Source organism: Psittacula echo (assembly GCF_963264785.1).
Source record: "Psittacula echo genome assembly, chromosome: 2".
Lineage (NCBI taxonomy): Eukaryota > Metazoa > Chordata > Aves > Psittaciformes > Psittacidae > Psittacula > Psittacula echo.
In genome coordinates, this window is record NC_137737.1 from 25,856,619 (window position 1) to 25,875,691 (window position 19,073).

Below are 19,073 nucleotides of genomic sequence, written 5' to 3' on the forward strand. Positions count from 1 at the left end.
CAGAGCCTTGCGTGACATGGTCTACTGTGAGGTGTCCCTGCCCATGGCAGGGGGGTTAGAACTAGATGGTCTGAAGGTCCTTTCCAACCCTAACTATTCTGTGATTCCAATGGGGACTAGAACACCTATACTTTTCATATGCTTTTGATAGTTTTGTTAGGCTGGCCCTCTTTTGTCATAGTATAACAACTTACAGTGTTACTAGAATGCACAAAATTGGAAACGATCGTAGGTTTTTCACAGTTCTATTAATTTTAATTACTTACTTTTTTTTTTTTTTTTTTCCTTTTTTTGTACCTTAAGAGCTTGGCCACTTTGCTGATAACTTCGCAGATACTCAATCAGTTGGCAGAGTCCTTGCTTCCTTACTGGCTCCAAAAGAGATATAACAAGAGGATGAAGAAACGCCTGTGTCCTCCAAAATTTGATAAAGACCTGTCATTAGTTGAACAAGTCAACTTGGAGAAAGAAATGGGCACCTATTGTGTATGTTTTATTACTGTAAAATTATTCAGACTTTTCTGGGTTGTAGTTGACAAAGATATGAGCTAGTGCAACCTGAAATATTTCTGGCTGTCTGGCCTGGCAGCTTATTTCCAGCTTCATCAGTTTTGCTGGTAGTGTTGTTTATACAGCTCTGTGATGCGCTGGATCAAGAAAATGAAATGGTGCAGGATCCCAGTTACACTAGAATGAAGGATAGGAATGAACAGCTGAATCTGGAACTACCTAACCCTGTATCACCGGAAGAAGTACTTACATAATACGCCCTTAATCTCCAAGAGTAGCTTGAAGGCTACAGTGATGAGTAGCCTGGCATAGGGAAGGGTGAGACTGTCTGTTTTAGTTTGGTTTTGAAGCGATACTAGTTTAAACTGTCAATTAATATAGCCTGAAAGAGTGCACTTATGTCTGGGTGGTGCCAGAAATGGAGGGGGCTGAAGAGACTAATTCTTCAAACCAATACTACTGCTGGAAGCTCTGGCTTCTTGAAACTACAGCTTTGGCATTTGCTGTCTTCCTAGTTCCATTCCTGACCACCTCTTTTAATTTTAATCATATTTAACAGATTTTTGCAATGTATTACGTGCAGTTCTAAAGGAATTGACAAAGTAGACATCAGTGTATATGCTAAGGCGTTACAGACTGACTGACAACTTGCTCGATCAGATGCTGCAAGCATAGTCACAGAGTCTTAATACTGTATGTTTTATACTTTCACAGAGTAAGAACTGTATGTAGACAGTGAACCTTTTGTGTAAGGCAGTTTGAAATGTGTTACTAATACTATATCAGATTCCTCTCTTCTTGCATAAAGTGCCATGAAGTGGGAAGAGGAAAAAGAAATACTACCTTTGCAATTGGAAAACTGTATAAGTGTTAACACTTGCCTTCCTCTGGGAAGGTTGGTATTTCCAACATTTTAGATGGAGGGAAATAGATTTAGAGAGCATGTCTGTCTGTCAAGGGAGAACACAGCAGAAATCCCCGTTACTGTCTGAACTGGTAAGTCAGCACAGTCCAGCACTGTGCCTGCAAATAGGCCAGCAGAGCTCCAAAAGCTGTCTGTTGGCATGAGGCATGGATATACGTGACAAAGTAAGTTTTACCTCTTACACCTGAACTGACTTCTCATTCTCAGCTGGCACATGAAAAGCCAGTGCGTTGTCTCCGAGTCACATTGTGCAGTGCTTCTTGTGCAGGGCTGGGTCAATATACCTACACCTGTTGAACTGTTCTGCCCTGAATAGTTTACCACTGGGACCCGACAGGTCAGTTGTAGAGTTACAGCTTTGCCTTGGAATTGTCCACTGCTAGCCCCAGTTTCAGTTCAAGATACTGTGTACTCAAGGCCTTAGTGTTATTTTCAGTCTAAAGATTTTAATTGTGCTGTGCTTGTGAACATACGATATTAGACCACTGATTTGTCTGCAAGCTGTGAGGTGCCAGCAGCCAGAAGTATTTCTAAAATCTGTCACAAGGGGGAAGCGTTTGATTATGTTTAGTAAATGAGGAGTTTAGCAGGAGTCTTAACAGAATTCTGTGTTTCAGGCTCTTCTGTTTTCTTTTCTTCACTTACTCTAACATTTAATTATCTTGTTTGTCTTCTTGCTCTCTCACTTTTCAAATCTCCAGCCTTTAACTGAGTTTAAGCTGTAAAACCATCTTACAATATATATATTTTAAAACTGTTTCTCTTTTCTAGTTCATTTTCTCCCTGAATTTCTTTTGTTGATTCTGTACCCTTGATGAAATAGTTCGTGTGCTGCTCCTGTGGCTGACAATGGCACACTTCGAAATTGCTTTAACATCATATCAGACTCCTTTTTCTGCACAAAGTGTCATAAATTGAGTAGGAGAAAAAGAAATACTCTTTTTCTTTTCATACTCTAAAAGTCAATAGGTACTGGGCAAAGAAATAAGAAAGGTGTGAGGAAGCAGTGGGAATATTGTGCAGTTACCAGCGGGAGGAACACAGAAGGATCGCTCCCTGCTTGCAACAGTTATCTGAGAAAGTGATAGCAGGGACAAATGTGTGGCTGCTGCTCCAGTGAGTGATCCTGGATAAGTGTCCCTAAGGATGACCTTACTAAAATTCAAAGTTTGTACAAAATGCTTCCATAGAAAAATCTCAATGGTTTTAAGTTAGGTAGCTCTTCATAGCCTGGCCTGCACATCAGTTTGTCAGACCCAGCTATATAGTGTGCAGCTTGAAAATGACTTTAAAATGGTTCTTCACTTTCACAAATAATTGCTGCAATCTGTGAATACTATAAGTAATACAAAACTGATATGCAAATATATGTAATGATCTACGTGTGAATAATTAATCAGCATGTATGTACCCACATTCTTGGTTTAAAGATCAGGTGATAGATGTGTTACAGAGTTGCTAAAACAGGGCTTTTTGTTGCTCTAACTGTTCCTTTCAGATGTCAGTGCTGCATTCTGTCATTTCAGCCTTCAAGTACGCCACTGATTCTGATTTACCCCATTTGAAATAAGCAAGTAGAAATACCAGAAAAGAGTCGCCTATCTACCAACCTACCTTTCTGGTTAGGTCTTTCATAGTATGAAGTACTAGCACTTTTCTTGTCACAGTGCTTTTGGGAGAATGCTCTGCCAGTTTAAATGCATAGTGCTCTTTTCTAGTCACACACGTTTCATTCTGTAACTGTTTCACTGAACTAGTCAGGAACTTGAATGAGATTAATGTGTTATACAATTACTTCATGTAATAAGGATAAGAAGTATGACTTGCAAAAAATGCATTAGGAAAAAAGAAAAACTTTGGCCTCCTCTTATTAAGAAGTTTCAAGGAATTGAAGAATTCCAGATTAACTAGATGGTCAGGTTTGTTGTTTTGTTGGTTTGTTGTTTTCTATCACCAGTTATTCCAAGCAACTGCTTTGGGATGAGGCAGCACATTTACAACTATATTGTTAATTCTGTGTTTCTTCATATAGTTTTCTGTGGATAAAAGTTGTTCTTTTTTTTTGCTTTGTTTTTCAGGGGACTTTTGATGACTACCTGGAATTGTTCTTACAGTTTGGCTATGTGAGTCTTTTTTCATGTGTTTATCCACTGGCAGCTGTCTTTGCAGTGTTAAACAACATCACCGAGATATATTCTGATGCCTTAAAGATGTGTAATGTTTACAAGCGTCCATTTGCAGAACCCACAGCAAATATTGGTGTTTGGCAGGTAATTTCTGTGTCTTTCTATTAATATACTTTGAAAGAGGTTTCAGTGAACATGTTTAAGCTGTTTGACCTATCTGCCACTTTAAAGTTTAGCAGGTACTTTGTTCTCTTCAATGCCTTAGGATAGTATCTATCCAGCTGTATGTCCAAGTGATTTTTTTTTTTTTGTAGGATTTTTTACCAGATGTCTTCCAGTTGCCTTTGAAAAGAAAACAAAGCCTTTAGTGTTTATATATATGTGTATTGTACTCCTGTTGTAACTGCAACAAACAGCCAGATACTGCCTAGTACTATTTACGGCCAACATATTTTAGAAATGGTAACATTTGATGCATGGAGCTCAGCAAGGGTTTAAAAAACATTGAAGAAGGGTAGGTAAGTATGTGGATTCCTAAGCCATGCTTGGCTATGTGCCCTTGTGATTACTTGTACTCTAGCTGACTAATTTTAAAATAACCTGGATCTGTGAGAAGGATCTAGATCTTTCTGTACAGCCAGAGCACTGTTGTCTATCTAAACAATTTCACACTAGTAGTAGTGGGTTAAGGATTTCCTGTCCTTGGTTGCTTGCCTATGTAATCATGCTACCACCAGCTAGTTTGGAGCCTGCTGTGTCAGTAACCTGATTCTGACTGAAAATAACCTTGTAAAACTCCTCCAAACCCAAAGTTTTTTCGAAAAGAAAGAATGCTGTCAAGTCACATCCAGAGACTTCAGCATTCTGTAATAGCAGGCATAATGAGTGCGAAGTAGGTTGGAGGAAATTTCTAGGGGACAATCCATATTCTAGTTATAGTTAGCAGCTTTAGTAATGGTATGTAATGGAGACAGAGGAATAATAAACTAGTGGATCATTTAATTTGGTGGGGTTTTAAATTTGGTACCAAATGAAACAAATGGGAGATGGAAGAAATGAAATCAGGAAACCTCAAATAAAGCTTACTGCAAAAATATGCAGACTGAGTATTCTGTGCAATCATTATACACATACATAGGTTTTAATGAAGGGAGCTTACAAGAGAAATCTTTTATTGTCAAGTCATTAAAATGTGTGAATTATAATCTGTGTTTAAACATTTGATGCATTTTCTTAGTCTGAATTTATGTTGCCAGCATCTTGATAGCATAGTGGCATTGACCAGTGATGTGACCATCAGATAAATGAAGCTGTGGTCATAAGTCTCAGGTGTAGCTGCAGGTGTGGTAATAGCATTTTTTTTGCAAGAATGGTTTATTTCATTCTAGGGAGTAGACTGAAAAACTATAATATTGATTCTACAGTCATGTTGGTTTTTTTGTAGTGTAGATTTTTAATAGTAGAAGCGTATTTGTTTTGTATGAATTAAAAATAATGACTTAAACATTTTGTTACCTGATTCATGTGGGAAGTTAGAGCATTGGCTGAAAGATTTGTTAAGGGAATACTGGAATTATTTGAATCAGGTGGGCTGAGTCACCAGCTTGTTGTCAAGGAGAAAGTTACTTAGGCTAACTTGCTGTGAAAATTGCTGCAATTCAATGTCAAACTTTCTTGTTCCAGAGAGGACCTTGGAATAAGTAACCCTGATACTGCAAAAGTAATTGTCACGCTGTAGTAATATTTTCTGACATTTTGTGGGAGCTCTTTAGGCAAGAGCTTCTTAGATGTGTGTAATTGCATGTGTTTAAATCTGTCTTATAACAAATTTCAGCTTGTGTAACTGATTTTTAAAGAAGGCATTCTGACTGATCCTTACATTTTCATATTACTTAACATTCAGACAAAACCTCCAAAACAAGAGTGTTTGGACTGACAGTCCTGCTAGGAATTTAGCATTTTCTCCTTTATGCTGGAGGAAATACATGTTCAGTAATACAACTGTAGATGAGTGTTGTAAGTGTTACGTAGATGAGTGTGAGATGAGGACATGTAACACACTTCTATGTGTTGAGGTTATGAGTCATGAAGATACGAGGGATAAGGCTGCTTTCCTTATTTTTCCTTTAAAATTTTTCCAAATTATTCAGGTCGTGATCTGGCATTACCTACATCTAAAGTGTTAATGGTCTCTTAATAACTTCTCAAGATCTTCACCGTACTAGGGAATTGTGGAAGAATAGGGTTTAAGTTCTTCAAGCAAACATATAACATGCACATAGAGAAATCAGACTAGAGAGAAATTCAGGGTTGCTAGATGATCTTTGTGGTATTGCAGACCTTCTTGTGGTCTTTGCCTGTTCTTAAATCTGAAGAAGTCTGGACTGCTTGCCAAGCAAGTCTTAGGTTGTAGAATTCAAAAGATGAAGGAAAATAAAAAAGTTCAAATAATGAAACTTCTGAAGATTTAACAAAGAGAGAGGTGCTGTCCAGAACAATTTGAAGGCTGGTAAATTAGAGATAATGTCGTAAGAATAAATATATTTGTGTTTTATTTCAGCTGGCTTTTGAAACTATGAGTGTAATATCCGTTGTTACTAATTGTGTACTGATTGGAATGTCTCCACAAGTGAATGCCCTTTTCCCAGACTCAAAAATGGAACATATTCTGACTGTGGCATTGGTAGAGGTAAGTCTGCCTTCAAACCCTGTATGTGCTTTAGTAGCATAAAATATAAACAGTGGAAATTATACCCGGAAGTAGACTCCTCCCCAACCTTATATTAAAAGGAAATTAAGATTTTCCTATCAAAGTAGTGTTTAAAGCTCTTGCTTTTTGATTCCTTTCTATGTTTTCATGTGCTGTGAATGTTGTTGCCATACTTCTCCATACATTCGCAAGATGCCCTGTATTTGTTGCTTCGTGTATTTCAAGAATTTAATAGTGCTATTTCAAGAAGCAAAATAACCACATTTTTATGAAGTGGTGTCATGATTTAAGCCCAGCTGGTAACTCAGAACCGTGCAGCCACTCACTCACTCTCCGCCTTCCTCCCCCCACTCCCGCGGGGATGGGGAGGAGAATCGAAAGGATGTAACTCCCACAGGTTGAGATAAGAACAGTCCAGTAACTAAGGTATAACACAAACCACTACTGCTGCTACCACCAATAATAATAATGATAAGGGAAATAACAAGGGAAGAGAATACAACTGCTCACCGTGCGCTGACTGATACCCAGCCTGACCCGAGCAGTGATCTAGCCCTTCTGAGTAACTGTCCCCAGTTTATATACTGGGCATGGTGTGCTGTGGTATGGAATACCTCTTTGCCTAGTTTGGGTCAGGTGTCCTGTCTCTCCTTCTTCCTGGCTTCCCCTCCTCCCTGCCAGAGCATGAGACTCAGAAAGTCCTTGGTCAGAGTAAACACTACTTACAAACAACTAAAAACATCGGTGTTATCAGTGTTGTTCCCAAGCTGAAAGTCAAAACCACAGCACTGCCAGCTACTGAGAAGGAGAAAAATGCCTGCTGCTGCTGAGCCCAGGACAGCTAGTTATTTTTCTGCTCAGTTTGTGATCCCAGCATATCCTATGAAAACCTCCTACATAATCTTTATGGATGTTTCCTGTAAGGCTTATCCAAAACAAGTGTGTATGATGACTATAAATACTAGTGATTGTAACAGCATTTGGGTTTCATTTTTTAATAATTTTGTGTAGTAAACACTTGAGTGTCATTCATTTTCAGACAAGGAGAGGGATTGCTGTTCATTTTGTATAATTGAGATTGTAGGACTCTGCCCTTAGGTACTTTCTTTCAGAGATTTCTTGTATTTCATTGCCTTGACTTTCATCATTGCACTATTTTGGCTTTTAGGAACTCGATTACTTTTCCTGTGGCAAAACATCTGGTTTCTCTGTGTGTAGTTACTAAGGTGCATTACCTTACAGAGGTGCAGCAGGTGCACATACTGTGTTGTTTTTATAGGTGTTAAGCATTATGCAGTAAAGTATGAGCTTGCTTTAAGGGTTTTTTACCATATCTTAGTGTTTGCAGAGTTAACTCCTAAATATGAATAATGTCAACTGATTTACTGAAGTTTGAGTCTGCAGACCCCCCTGATGTATTCTGTTATGCATGTGTGAAGATTTACATTAACCTTAGTGAGGTATTTTAATATAAAACTTATTTGGCAGTTCAAGCATAATGCTGTAGTTCATTACTGGACAATATATCCAGAGAGATTGTATTATGAAAACTGTATCACTAAATGTAAGCAGTATGGACTAATGGCAGCTTAAAGAGATAGGACTATTTTGTTTTGTACACAGGAGCAATTTTGGTAATGACCACTGATTTGTAATGAGCATTGTAAGAAGAGACTGTTGGAGGCTAATGGTAGATGAGCCAAAAGAGAGGAAAGGCAACCATTTTGCATGTAGAAAAGTCAAGTTTTCTGTTACTGCTTTTCTTAGTTAAAAAAAAACCCCTGAACAACCATAATGACATAATGCGCTGGTCAGAAAAGGAATATTTAAAAACCAGTTTTAATCACAAGTATCCAACATGCAGGATACTTTTAAGTATGCTGCTCTGATTTTTGTTTGTTTTGTGTTACTACAAACTATTTATTATCTGAGAAAAAGCAAAGACACAAAACCAACATATGAGTCATATAATACTTTTCTGCAGCATAACAAACCATGTGATTTTTTTAGGAGTGTTGTTGGTTATAAACAATTCCAAAACTGCTTAATGTCAAGTTTAAAACTTCTGCAGTCTCATAAAGGACAGTCTTTCAATACATTTTAAACAATATTTAAGACGTTCATGGGTGTGGGTTTAGTTGGCTTCTTTGAAGTGTCAGTGAATAGCTCAGGTTGTACAATCTTGCAAGAAGTTTTGAAACACAAGTTACAAAGCTTCTGGAGTCCAGAAGAGTTCTCCAAAGTGAAACACATTTTACATAGAAATTTTATTTAAAAAAAGTGTATGAAGATGAACGCAACAAATATGATTTCATTCCTCTTGAAGGCAGTTTCCATTTGTGTTGACAGTTAAACATGTTCTCAGTTACAGAAAATATTTTTTCAACAGTAGTTATATTGTACATATTTCAGGTTAAAACATTGACTTTAAAAAGGTAGAAGGAAGGGAGAATTACTAGATGCTGTGGGGCTATGAACAGCAGAAGTATGGATTTATGGCAGCTTAAAGAGATGGGGCTATTTTTGCCTTGCTTCTTGGGCATTTATTCCTTTCTTATCTGTTACACTGGCACTTTTTTTTTATCTGGTGCATGATGAATCGGATTAGGAAGCTGATCTGGGAGAAGCTGTCTGACCCAGTTCACTACTGAAAGAGAGCAGGGGGAAAGCAGCGGTGTGTGGAAGACACACAGTAATGCTGTAGGTTTGTGCTGGATTAAATATGTGGGACTTCTGTATTGCTGAGTCTTTCTCCTGTAAGTATTACTTCATCTACAGGAAGATGCCTGAACTACAAGAGGAGTACAAATCTCACATAGTGGCAGTATTCCCATGTACCCCTGCTAAATTTGTTAATGATTAAACTGTGCATTTCAGTTGTAAAGAAAAATTCAGGAGCAGAATATCTCTCTTTAAACCTCTAGGACAGGCCTGGTGTGTCTAAAGTATGTTAGTGTCAAGGTAGGAAAAAAGTTGTGTTGGATGTGTCAGGGTGTTGACAGAAAAGCATTTTAGATTGCTTAGCAGAGATTCAGAAACACATGGTACAGGTGAGTTACTTTACTTTCTGATGTTTACTGCAGGTGAAGATGAGAACATTATGGTGTGTTCATGCTGTTTTGACAGCAGTTTGGTAGGCAGTGTGAAAATGTTAAGGAACACAAGAAATTTCTTTTAGGAGGCTACATATGCTTTCACATGTTCAATTGATAGGGTAACTGAATTAAATCTTAGCTGCCGTTAGATGTTTTTATCAGGTTTAAGTAATTGAGACTCCAGTGGACATTTATATATCTATTTGATGCAAAGCTAAACAAAAGAAGCACTGTTCTTACCAAGGCTGAGCATGGGTATTAGCAATATCCTGATGGGGTTTTATTTTTCAACAAAAAAAATAGCATTTTGTAATAATAATACTGATGCTCTTCAAATGGACTCGTGTTTATATGACAACTTTTGACATAAGTCATAATGAAGAACTGTACATGATACTCTCGTAAGCTTTCTGCACTCAGCCCCTCCAGCTTTATGCAAAATAATGGTTTTGGTGTTTGTTGTTTTTTGTTTTTTTTTTTTTTTTTATTAACAGCACTAACTCTACTGCTGTCTACACTTTTGGTGGGAATACTTATTGTGTGAGCGAAGTAAATGCTAACTAAATAGAATAACAAGTATTTCATGGTAAATAATGGGAAGCATCAAAATAATATTTAACAATTATTTTAAAGTATTAAACCAGTGATTTTTGGTTATGAACAGCTGAGCTATTTTTATCAGTCCAACATCTGCTTCCATGGCAACATGATTTGAACCAGGAGCAGAATCATGAAGCTGCCCTCTTTTACTTATGGATGGGTGCTGACTGAGTGTAGCAAGTGCAGTTTTGAAACAAAAAGAAGTAGGTGAATGTCCTTAAAGCAGGAAACAGTCCTTATTAACATAATTTTAAAACAGTTATATCCTATAGTGTGTTTAGTACTTCAGGCTTTACTGTAGACACATACTTGTGGTATGAACCACAGGTGCAAAGTAGGATATTCCAAGCAAGCGTCTGTGCTTATGTGGAACTGTTCCAAATCGCCTCTGACTTCTTATGCTGATTTGAATAAAAAGCGGGAATTACTCTTAATTTGGTGAATAGCTGGGGAGTGGGTTAAAACAAGGTGTAACCTTAGTTCTGCAGTGCTTTTTTATTTTTTTTTTTTTTTTAAATTGTTAGCAAAGGGTCATCAGGAACAAAACTGTTTCTTCTTAATGTAGACTCTCATAAATTCAAAGAATGCAGATTAAATCCATTTCAGGATTCCTCTGTAAGTTGAGTCCAAGAAATCAATTGTATGTACAGTTCTTAGTAGTGATTCTTTTGAAACAACACATTGTTGTTTAGTAGGGGTATTTTGAATCAGTAGTTGTAAAGTACAGGCTAACAGGAGTGTATCCTAATCTCCAAAAGTAACCTGCATAGCCAGCATTCAAAGGTAGTAAACTAATGGATAGATTTTATGCAGAGCTGCACTTAGTGTAGATGTTTTACCTCGCATTGAGGCACTTGGGGGTTAGCTTGGAAATACTAAGTAATAACGGAGGGCCCTTACGATAGCTGTAGTATGAAAACTGACCTTACAGCCTACAAGTATGATTTTGGGAAGAATGTAATCGGTTCTGGTATAGATGAAAATGAGGACCTTAGCGTAAGGACAAGATTAATATATTTGTAATAAACATGGCTTATTAAACAGTTGGGCTGTGTGGATTTGATTTTGTGGAGTCTTCATGAGGATTTGAAATAGATCTTCATGAGCTTGATAAAAATATATATATATTTAAAAGTCAGTTCTGTAAGGCATATGGAGTGGAATAAGGGGAAGTAACCCTTTCTTTAAGCTTTTTCCTTGGTGAGGGGGAGCTGACAGTCCCTTTATTAAAAGCTGAAAAGCAGGAATCATAGCTTGTTAATAAATCTGAAAAGTTAGTGGTGTTATGTTTAAAAGCGTTAGCAGATCAAAAATCAAAGTGGTTGAAAGTTGCTTGGTACCTCTACTTTTATCTGGAGTTCCATTTTATTTAGTGTATTTCTTCATCAAAGGCCTCCTGATGTACAGTAGAAGCACTTCAAGCTTTTGTTGAGCACTCTTAATGTAATGGTCCTGAGACTCAGATCAGCAGTTGTTTCTGAAATTCTGTGGCAGAGAAACTGAGAAATGCTACCAGAGTTGAGCAGTTTGGATTTCAATAGATGAGAAGGTTCTAGGCATCATGATACTTTGCTTTCTAGATAAATTTCAGAATCAGTAAGCATTGTATTCTAAGTGCAGTTGAAGATCTTTTGAATCCGCTTCCTGAGGAAAGGCAATTTTAGATGGCTTGTTACATCAAACTTAAAGTATTTTCCCCGTATTTCTTTAAATTTAGCAGATATACAAAGTACACTTACATATTGGCCAACTTTACATAGTAGGAAAAAAAAATGCAGAAAAATAAGCTGCATGAGCATACATACATATGTAATTACATTAACATTAAAACACTGCAAAATGGAAGCAAATCAGCTGTGCATAAACTGATTTTTTTTTTTTCTTTTTTTTTTCTAAATGATTTCAGTGTTTCTGACAGGTACTATGTTATAATGCAGTAGCTGCAGATTTTCACATACCGAATCAGAGAGTAGTAAGGGACCTTTGGAGATAATTTGGGCCAACCTTCCACTGAAAGCAGGACCTTAGATTGGTTTGTCCATGTCTTTGTCAAGCTAAGTTAAGACATGAATACCTGTAGTGAGGGGAAGTCCACCACTTCTCTGGGTAACCCATTCCATTGTTTAATTGTTTTCATGGCAAAGAATTGTGTTTTTTCTTATGGCAAGAGAAAATCTCCCCAAAGCAGCTTGTAGCTCATGGCCTCTTGTCCTTTCACTGTGTATCCTTGTGAAAAGGGCAACCTTCAAGTTGTCTTCTCAAAAACTACCCATTAGTCATTGGCCATGATTAGATCCTAGTTCCTTCAACGTTGCTTCTTAGGTCAGTTTCTTCAACCCTGTAGTCTTGGTGGCCCTCTGAGAGGCTCCCTCCAGGTTTTAAATGTCTGTTTAACAAGTTGCCAGTGCCACTTTTAAAGAAACAAGGAGCGCTTTTCATGTGGGCTGATCCCCTCATATCTTTTATAGCTTCATGGTAAGGTACAAACCTACTGACAGCTTTAAGTAAGTAAGTAAGTTCCTTTTTAAGAAAATACTTAGCAAGCCTACTCATCAGATAGTTTATTTTAGGGAAACATATCCTAGCTGAGACTTGTCTATGCTTGTACTTGTGATGAAAACAGAAAAATATAGAAAGATAAATGGGAAAATGCACTTTATATGAATTGCGTAATTATTGGGTTCATTGATGTGTACATACATAAAATAGTTCTGCAGTATCACAGAATCTGAATGTTAAAAAAGGTTAATCCACTGGCGATTGCAATTAACGTATTTTTTCTGTTCAAGAATACCTCTACATCAGCTGCAAACATGTAATGTGTATACGTATACATAAGAAATCATATCTGAAAGTCCTTTAAAAATCTGATGTGTATGTTTTAATTTTTAATATTGTACAAAACAGTGCTTTGATTTCATATTCTATGCTAGGCAGGTAAGCCACTGCTGTTTGGTTTATTCTTAGGTTTGCAATTGTGAGTCATAAAAATAGTTTGATCTTTTAATTTCAAGCTGAAACCCTGGATAGAGTTGGTATAACACTTAGAGGAAGTTTCTAAAGGTTGCTGTACTATAAAGACTTAACAAAATTTACGAATTCTTTAGTTTACTGTTCAACAGCATTTTAAGGAAGAACTCCAGTTTCTGTGCATTTTATACACATTGCACTTTCTAAAAGATTCCTGTAACCGTAGGTTTAGTTTAAATATAAAGTTATGAAATATTTTAGCTAAGTTATTCGCATGAGTGAAGTGGAACAGATTGTTCTCAGGGTTTTTTTTCTCACTTCAGTGAGAGTTTTAACCTTTCAGATGGGGGAAAGATTTATGGATTTGTATATAATGTTATAAATGCTTGCGCTGAGCCAGACTCCTGGGACCGTATCAATGAGGTTAAAAGAATTATGATTTTGCTGATTGCACATTAATATGGATTACGTTTATTTCCAAAATCAAAATTTATCACAGATCTTTTTTTATTGCAATCCACTAGTTATTTTGTTATAGTCATTCTGATTTGGTGAAGATTTTGGTCACTTTGAATGGTAAAGATAGGGCAAAGGCTTGTGGCAAAAGCTTGTCAGAATGAAAATGAATTCAAAAATTGCAAGTTTGTATTTGCTGGTTGTATTCTGTAGCTGTCTGTTAGTACAGAAATGAAAATGCATATTAACGTCTATCTAGTCTTAAATAGTCCAATGGCTTTTTGAAAATCTCAGAATTTAAAACAGTATTTCTGCATTTTCCTATCTGTGAGCAACTTTAATTTGTTCCTCCTTATTTTCTGTTCTTTTCTCAAACCCTTCTTTTCTCAGCTGCTCAAATGTTGGAAGCTGAAACATATTCACACAGGTGAATGAATTGTGCTGTTCAAATGATGTTACAAACATTGAAATGTGTTAAGTATGTGTAGGACAGCAAGAAACCACCGTATTGAAGCGAGTTTTTCAACCCTGATAACTGAAATGCGTTGCTATATTTTACTACTGTGTCTACCCAATTGAAGCATTGTGTTTTGACAACAATTTTTCATTCTGTACTGTAGGGTGACACAATTCAGAATATGAATTTTGTCTTTAAATACATGTCTTGCTCATAAAGGTCAGACTTAGTGTATGAAATACTGCTTTACTGTTGGATTTTTAAACATTTTTTTTGATCCAATTGATCTAGGAATAGATGCAAAGGAATGGCTGAGCTAGGTCAGATCAAGGGTCTATCTGCAGCAGAGGCCAAGGGAAGAGTGTATTGGTATAGCCACAACCTAGTCATGTTTCCTCAAAATTAATTCTCAGCATCTGGTGATTTGTGGTCCTTTTTAAGGACCTGTCTCATTATTGAAAATGAGCTGGCCAGAGCTGGATATTGAAACGTGCACTGCTTTTGTGCAGTGGTGTATCCACTCTTTCAAAAGAACTTGAATTATTTTACAGTAAAAAGCTAGTTAAGCAACTGATGTTAATACCCTCTTAGCTTAATAATTAATCATCATGTATTGGTTCTACCTTGTTTTTTTCTAGCTTTTCTTTGCTCTTTTTTCAGTTGTATTTTCTGTGTAAGGACTTCTAATTCTGTATTGTATACTGGCAGTGCGGCTGGGAAATTGTAGTGGAAGTTAAGAAGCTGGTGTCACAGGAAGCCCTTTCATTGGCAAGGAAAACCTAGGAGGTGCCTTAGTAGAAACCATGATAGTAAAAACGGAGTACTCCATTCTTGCTGTCAGCCAGGTGATGGTACGAGCTACAAAAGTATTGGGTGCTAGGTAACTGAAAGACCTGAATGCTTTTTAGCTCACTTTGGGGTCCCTTTGGTAAGGAGCAGAAATGGGTGTCCCTTCTGGGATTGTGTCATTCCTCATGAATTTAACATTATCTAGTAGATACTACTGCATTTCTAAACCATGCATATAGTAGGAAGGTTGAGTGGGTCAGATACTTCAGGCATTATTTCTGGAAGGGAGCTTGTTCCTTATTCCTAATAAATGCTTCGGAAGTGTCAACCTGGAAAAAAGGTTGACAGGAGAAGACTGAAGAATGTTTGTTCTGTTCCTTCTTGGGTTGTGCAAGGCTGCCAAAACAACAGAACTTCAAAAGGGAAGATGAATAGAGAACAGCTCTTTGGAGAGAATTACAAGATATTTTAAAGAACTGTCGAAGAATCAGACTTTAAGATCTCTTTAAAACCCACTTAGATTAATATTTGTCACAAAGAAGTTTTCTTTAATGTATAAATATATTTCCAGCTCAAGCCTGATCTGGATGTACAGCTTCTTCGCTGGCAGTTGGAAATTGAACAACCAGACAAAAGCCAAGCTAATACCTATTAATATTCATTGTTTACCTTCCATTTGATTAAAATTAATAATTGTTTATGACAAGATAGAGTATGAACATTCAAAGCCTCCTGGTTTCACAACCATTCCCAGATTGGCTTAGATTTCATGGTACTGAATTGTTTTGTTTTGTAAATAACATATTAGTTTATTCAGTGAAATTATTTAAATAACTTTTTGCAAATGGGATATCTGTAGCTGCCAGCTTATTATACCTCAATAATGGGATTTCCTAGAGAATAGGTAGAGCTAGAGGATTCAGATACCATATTTATCAGAGAATCATAGAATAGTTAGGGTTAGAAAGGACCTTAAGATCACCTAGTTCCAACTCCCCTGCCATGGGCAGGGACACCTCACACTAAACCATGTCACTCAAGGCTCTGTCCAGCCTGGCCTTGAACACCGCCAGGAATGGAGCATTCACAACTTCCTTGGGCAACCCATTCCAGTGCCTCACTACCCTTACAGTAAAGAACTTCCTCCTTATATCCAATCTAAACTTCCCCTGTTTAAGTTTTAACCCATTACCCCTTGTCACTACAGTCACTAACAGTCCCTAACAGTCCCTAATGAAGAGTCCATCCCCAGCATCCTTATAGGCCGCCTTCAGATACTGGAAGGCTATGAGGTTTCCATGCAGCCTTCTCTTCTCCAGGCTGAACAGCCCCAACTTTCTCAGCCTATCTTCATACGGGAGGTGCTCCAGTCCCCTGATCATCCTCGTGGCCATCCTCTGGACTTGTTCCAACAGTTCCATGTCCTTTTTATGTTGAGGATGCCAGAACTGTACACAGTACTCCAAGTGAGGTCTCATCAGAGCCGAGTAGAGGGGCAGGATCACCTCCTTCGACCTGCTGGTCATGCTCCTTTTGATGCAGCCCAGGGTACAGTTGGCTTTCTGGGCTGCGAGTGCACACTGAAGCCAGCTCATGTTAAGTTTCTCATCGACCAACATATTTCCATATATCTGTGATGCAGTTTGCAGTAGCATTTCTTTGTATCGTTCTTACTAGAAGCCTTCCTTCTCAGGGACTATGATGTTCTTCCTGTCTCCAAAGTTTTATATAACTTCTTTGTCTAAGGTTGGTTTGGTTGGGTTTTAAACTGTTGTGTAGCACTGAAGGATAAATCCAATATGTCATCTGTATCCTCAGAAGATTGAGGTGGAAGATGATTGGCTCTGAGCAGGTAAGGGAATCCAAAAAAAGAAGATGTGGGGTTTGCAGCTGCAGTTCGAAGAGATGGAGAAAAATCAATAGAACTCTCTACAAATTGCAGGAGAAAGGTAGTCACATATGTGTTGGAGACTCCATATTGTTGATTTAGATATAAACACCTCTTGTCAGAGGGAGTCTTCATGATGTAATATTGTTGTGTCCATGTTTTCCAGTTATAAAATGACAGAAGAGTTTGGTTTTACTAAATTTTCTTTGCAGTAACTTCTAACACTCTGGTTTGGAGAGTTAAGCCTTCTGAATTGACTTTTGTGTTCATGTTGTTGACTTTGTTACGCACCTCCTCAATGTTGTAAATGTAATTAGTAGTCATTTATTGGAAACTTGCAGTATGAGTTCTACAGTCTTTTACTTAAAAATTACCTGAATTTGTTGCTATAGTTTTTCCCCTCCAGATCCATTTTAGAAAAAGTTCCAAAGCAGCGTAAAACCCAGAACATCTCTTTGGGGTTTGTGTACTTGTTTTGTTTTGGTTTAAGTGTTGAGAACCACCTGGCACACAAGTGAAAACTGATTTTGTAACTTGTGCAAGAAAATGCAATACTTGACTAAAAGGCTGTAGTACAGAGTTAATTTTTTTCATGTAGTCTCTGTGAAAACGTTTTATTAAAGACTGGCTAAAGCTGGTCATGACTCATGCTGTAAAGTAAATGTCAAAAGAAGAGGGGCTTAATTACTTTAGTTTTGCTGCACTGAATTTCTGTCTTATACTGGAAGGAAGTGTCAATCCAGAACTTCACCCTTCTGGTCAGAAGAAATCAGTGGAATGTAATTTTTCAAAGGGATTTTTCATTAACTCTGACAGCATGCAAGCTGCCTGGTATGCCACTGCTTTCTGTTCTAATACCTTGAAAGTCCTTTTGAAGTCTTGGGAGATTTCTAAGCATGCCTATAATCAGCTGAATCTCTACAATGAATAATACAAAGGAAATACAGTTAGAAGCTGCTGAGAATTGATAAACCATAATATGTTTGATCAAGGTTAGCTTTAGTCAGAGGATTTGTTGTAAGATAAAATGTGTGTGTGTGCATGTGATAGGGATTACAGATAAGCCGATATCAAATAGAAGAGTACTTTTATTAAATTTGAAATATATAGTTTGTGACACTTGAGTTTATCTGCATCTCAGGGTATTTGTTTCAGAAGTCCATAACCGTTGCAAATAGTGAAGTGGGAATAAACAGTTTATTGAAGGAAATGGTTAAACTCGTACTGTTGTAGTTTAGCAAATAAAGTTTCTGAATTCAAGTACTTTCTTGTTCTAGCTTCTAAAAGGCTTCATTTTAAAAAAAGAAGATGGCTATGCTAGGGGTAGTTTGTAACAGATAAATTATTAATGTGCCTTGAAGAAATTGTTGGAAAAAACTGAAGTATTAGTTTATTCTAACACTGGTTGCATTTGGTAGTCCTGCATTATTTCCTGTGTAATTATGGAAATGGCAGGACCAAGCAGGAGAAATATAATGAGCTACATCTGGAAAATCAGTGGCAAAACTGTGGAGAGCCTGAGAGGGCTACCTAGTGTTTGGGTGTCTACCTCAGGCAAACATTGACTTTGTCAGGACGGGACTCATGTGTTGTTCTCCCTCTGCTCCTGCTTTCCTATTTATCAGGAAAGACATGGGTGGCTGTTCATAGGTGGAGGAGCTGCAGTGCAGTGTAACAGCTGCCCCAGTCTGGCTGATTGGGGAATGTAGATTCAAAGTGTTTTGTGGACCCTGCCTTTATTTGGCTTGTCTGACTTTTCTCTCCCTGCTCTGAATCAGGATCACATAATTGTAACCAAACCCAGGAAATGTGAGGTTCCTGGCATGAAAGTTTTCAGCCTTCCAAAGTAACATATTCATGAACTTTCTGTTCATGTAGTTAGAAATTTTTTAACCAAAATCTCTGAAGCGCAGGTTAACCTGGCTACTGCTTGTACTACAGAAAAGTAATTGATCACTGTTCCCTTCAAGATGACTTTCCAACTGCTATGATATAACTGTCTTCTATTTTCTGAACTGCATGAACTCAGATCTTTGCAGGTAAGTTGTTTCAAAATACTTGTTTTCCAGGATTTCTTCCAGGATCTTACCAGGATTGTCTCTATTTTTAAAATGGCGATACCTGAAACCAGGTACAAATGCATAAGTTTTACTGCTTCTGAGCATAAAAGAAGTTCAGGTGCATCCTTTGTTGTATGTGATGCTCTTTATAACATGTCAAGTTTTTTTGTCTTATCTGCAGTACCCTTGTACTGAATCTTGTCTTCCGTGAATTGGTGCTATCCATCTTCCAGTGTGTAGCTGGTTGTTTTTAGTGAATCTCATCTTGTTCATTAGGATAGTTTCTCCAGTTTTTCAGGACTGCCGAGTTCTAATCCCACTCTTCAGAGCACTTGGATTTTATCTTGCTTGATATCATATGTTAAGTTCTTAAGCAGATTTTCCTGTTCAGTTGGCAAAATCGCTACTGAAATTGTTGAACCAGGGTCTGATCCACCACAGGTCTTTGTAGGCCCACATGGAATAGTCCTTCTGGCTTGACAGTTGC

At 37.5% G+C, this 19,073-nt stretch overlaps 1 protein-coding gene across 10 annotated transcripts in view; it reads left to right on the forward strand.

The window, feature by feature from the left end:
* Positions 1 to 19,073, forward strand: part of ANO10 (anoctamin 10) — a 172,616-nt gene that overhangs the window by 15,525 nt on the left and 138,018 nt on the right. For 7 of the 10 annotated variants that reach the window (XM_080610991.1, XM_080610996.1, XM_080610998.1 and 4 more), the window contains 3 exons: positions 304 to 486; positions 3,514 to 3,705; positions 6,122 to 6,250. In XM_080610991.1, coding sequence (XP_080467117.1) covers positions 304 to 486; positions 3,514 to 3,705; positions 6,122 to 6,250 — 504 coding nt within the window. Of the gene's footprint in view, positions 1 to 303; positions 487 to 3,513; positions 3,706 to 3,875; positions 4,205 to 6,121; positions 6,251 to 18,434; positions 18,532 to 19,073 lie in introns of those variants that run through there. The other 3 variants (XR_013956282.1, XM_080610997.1, XM_080610992.1) reach the window with 3 other exon arrangements.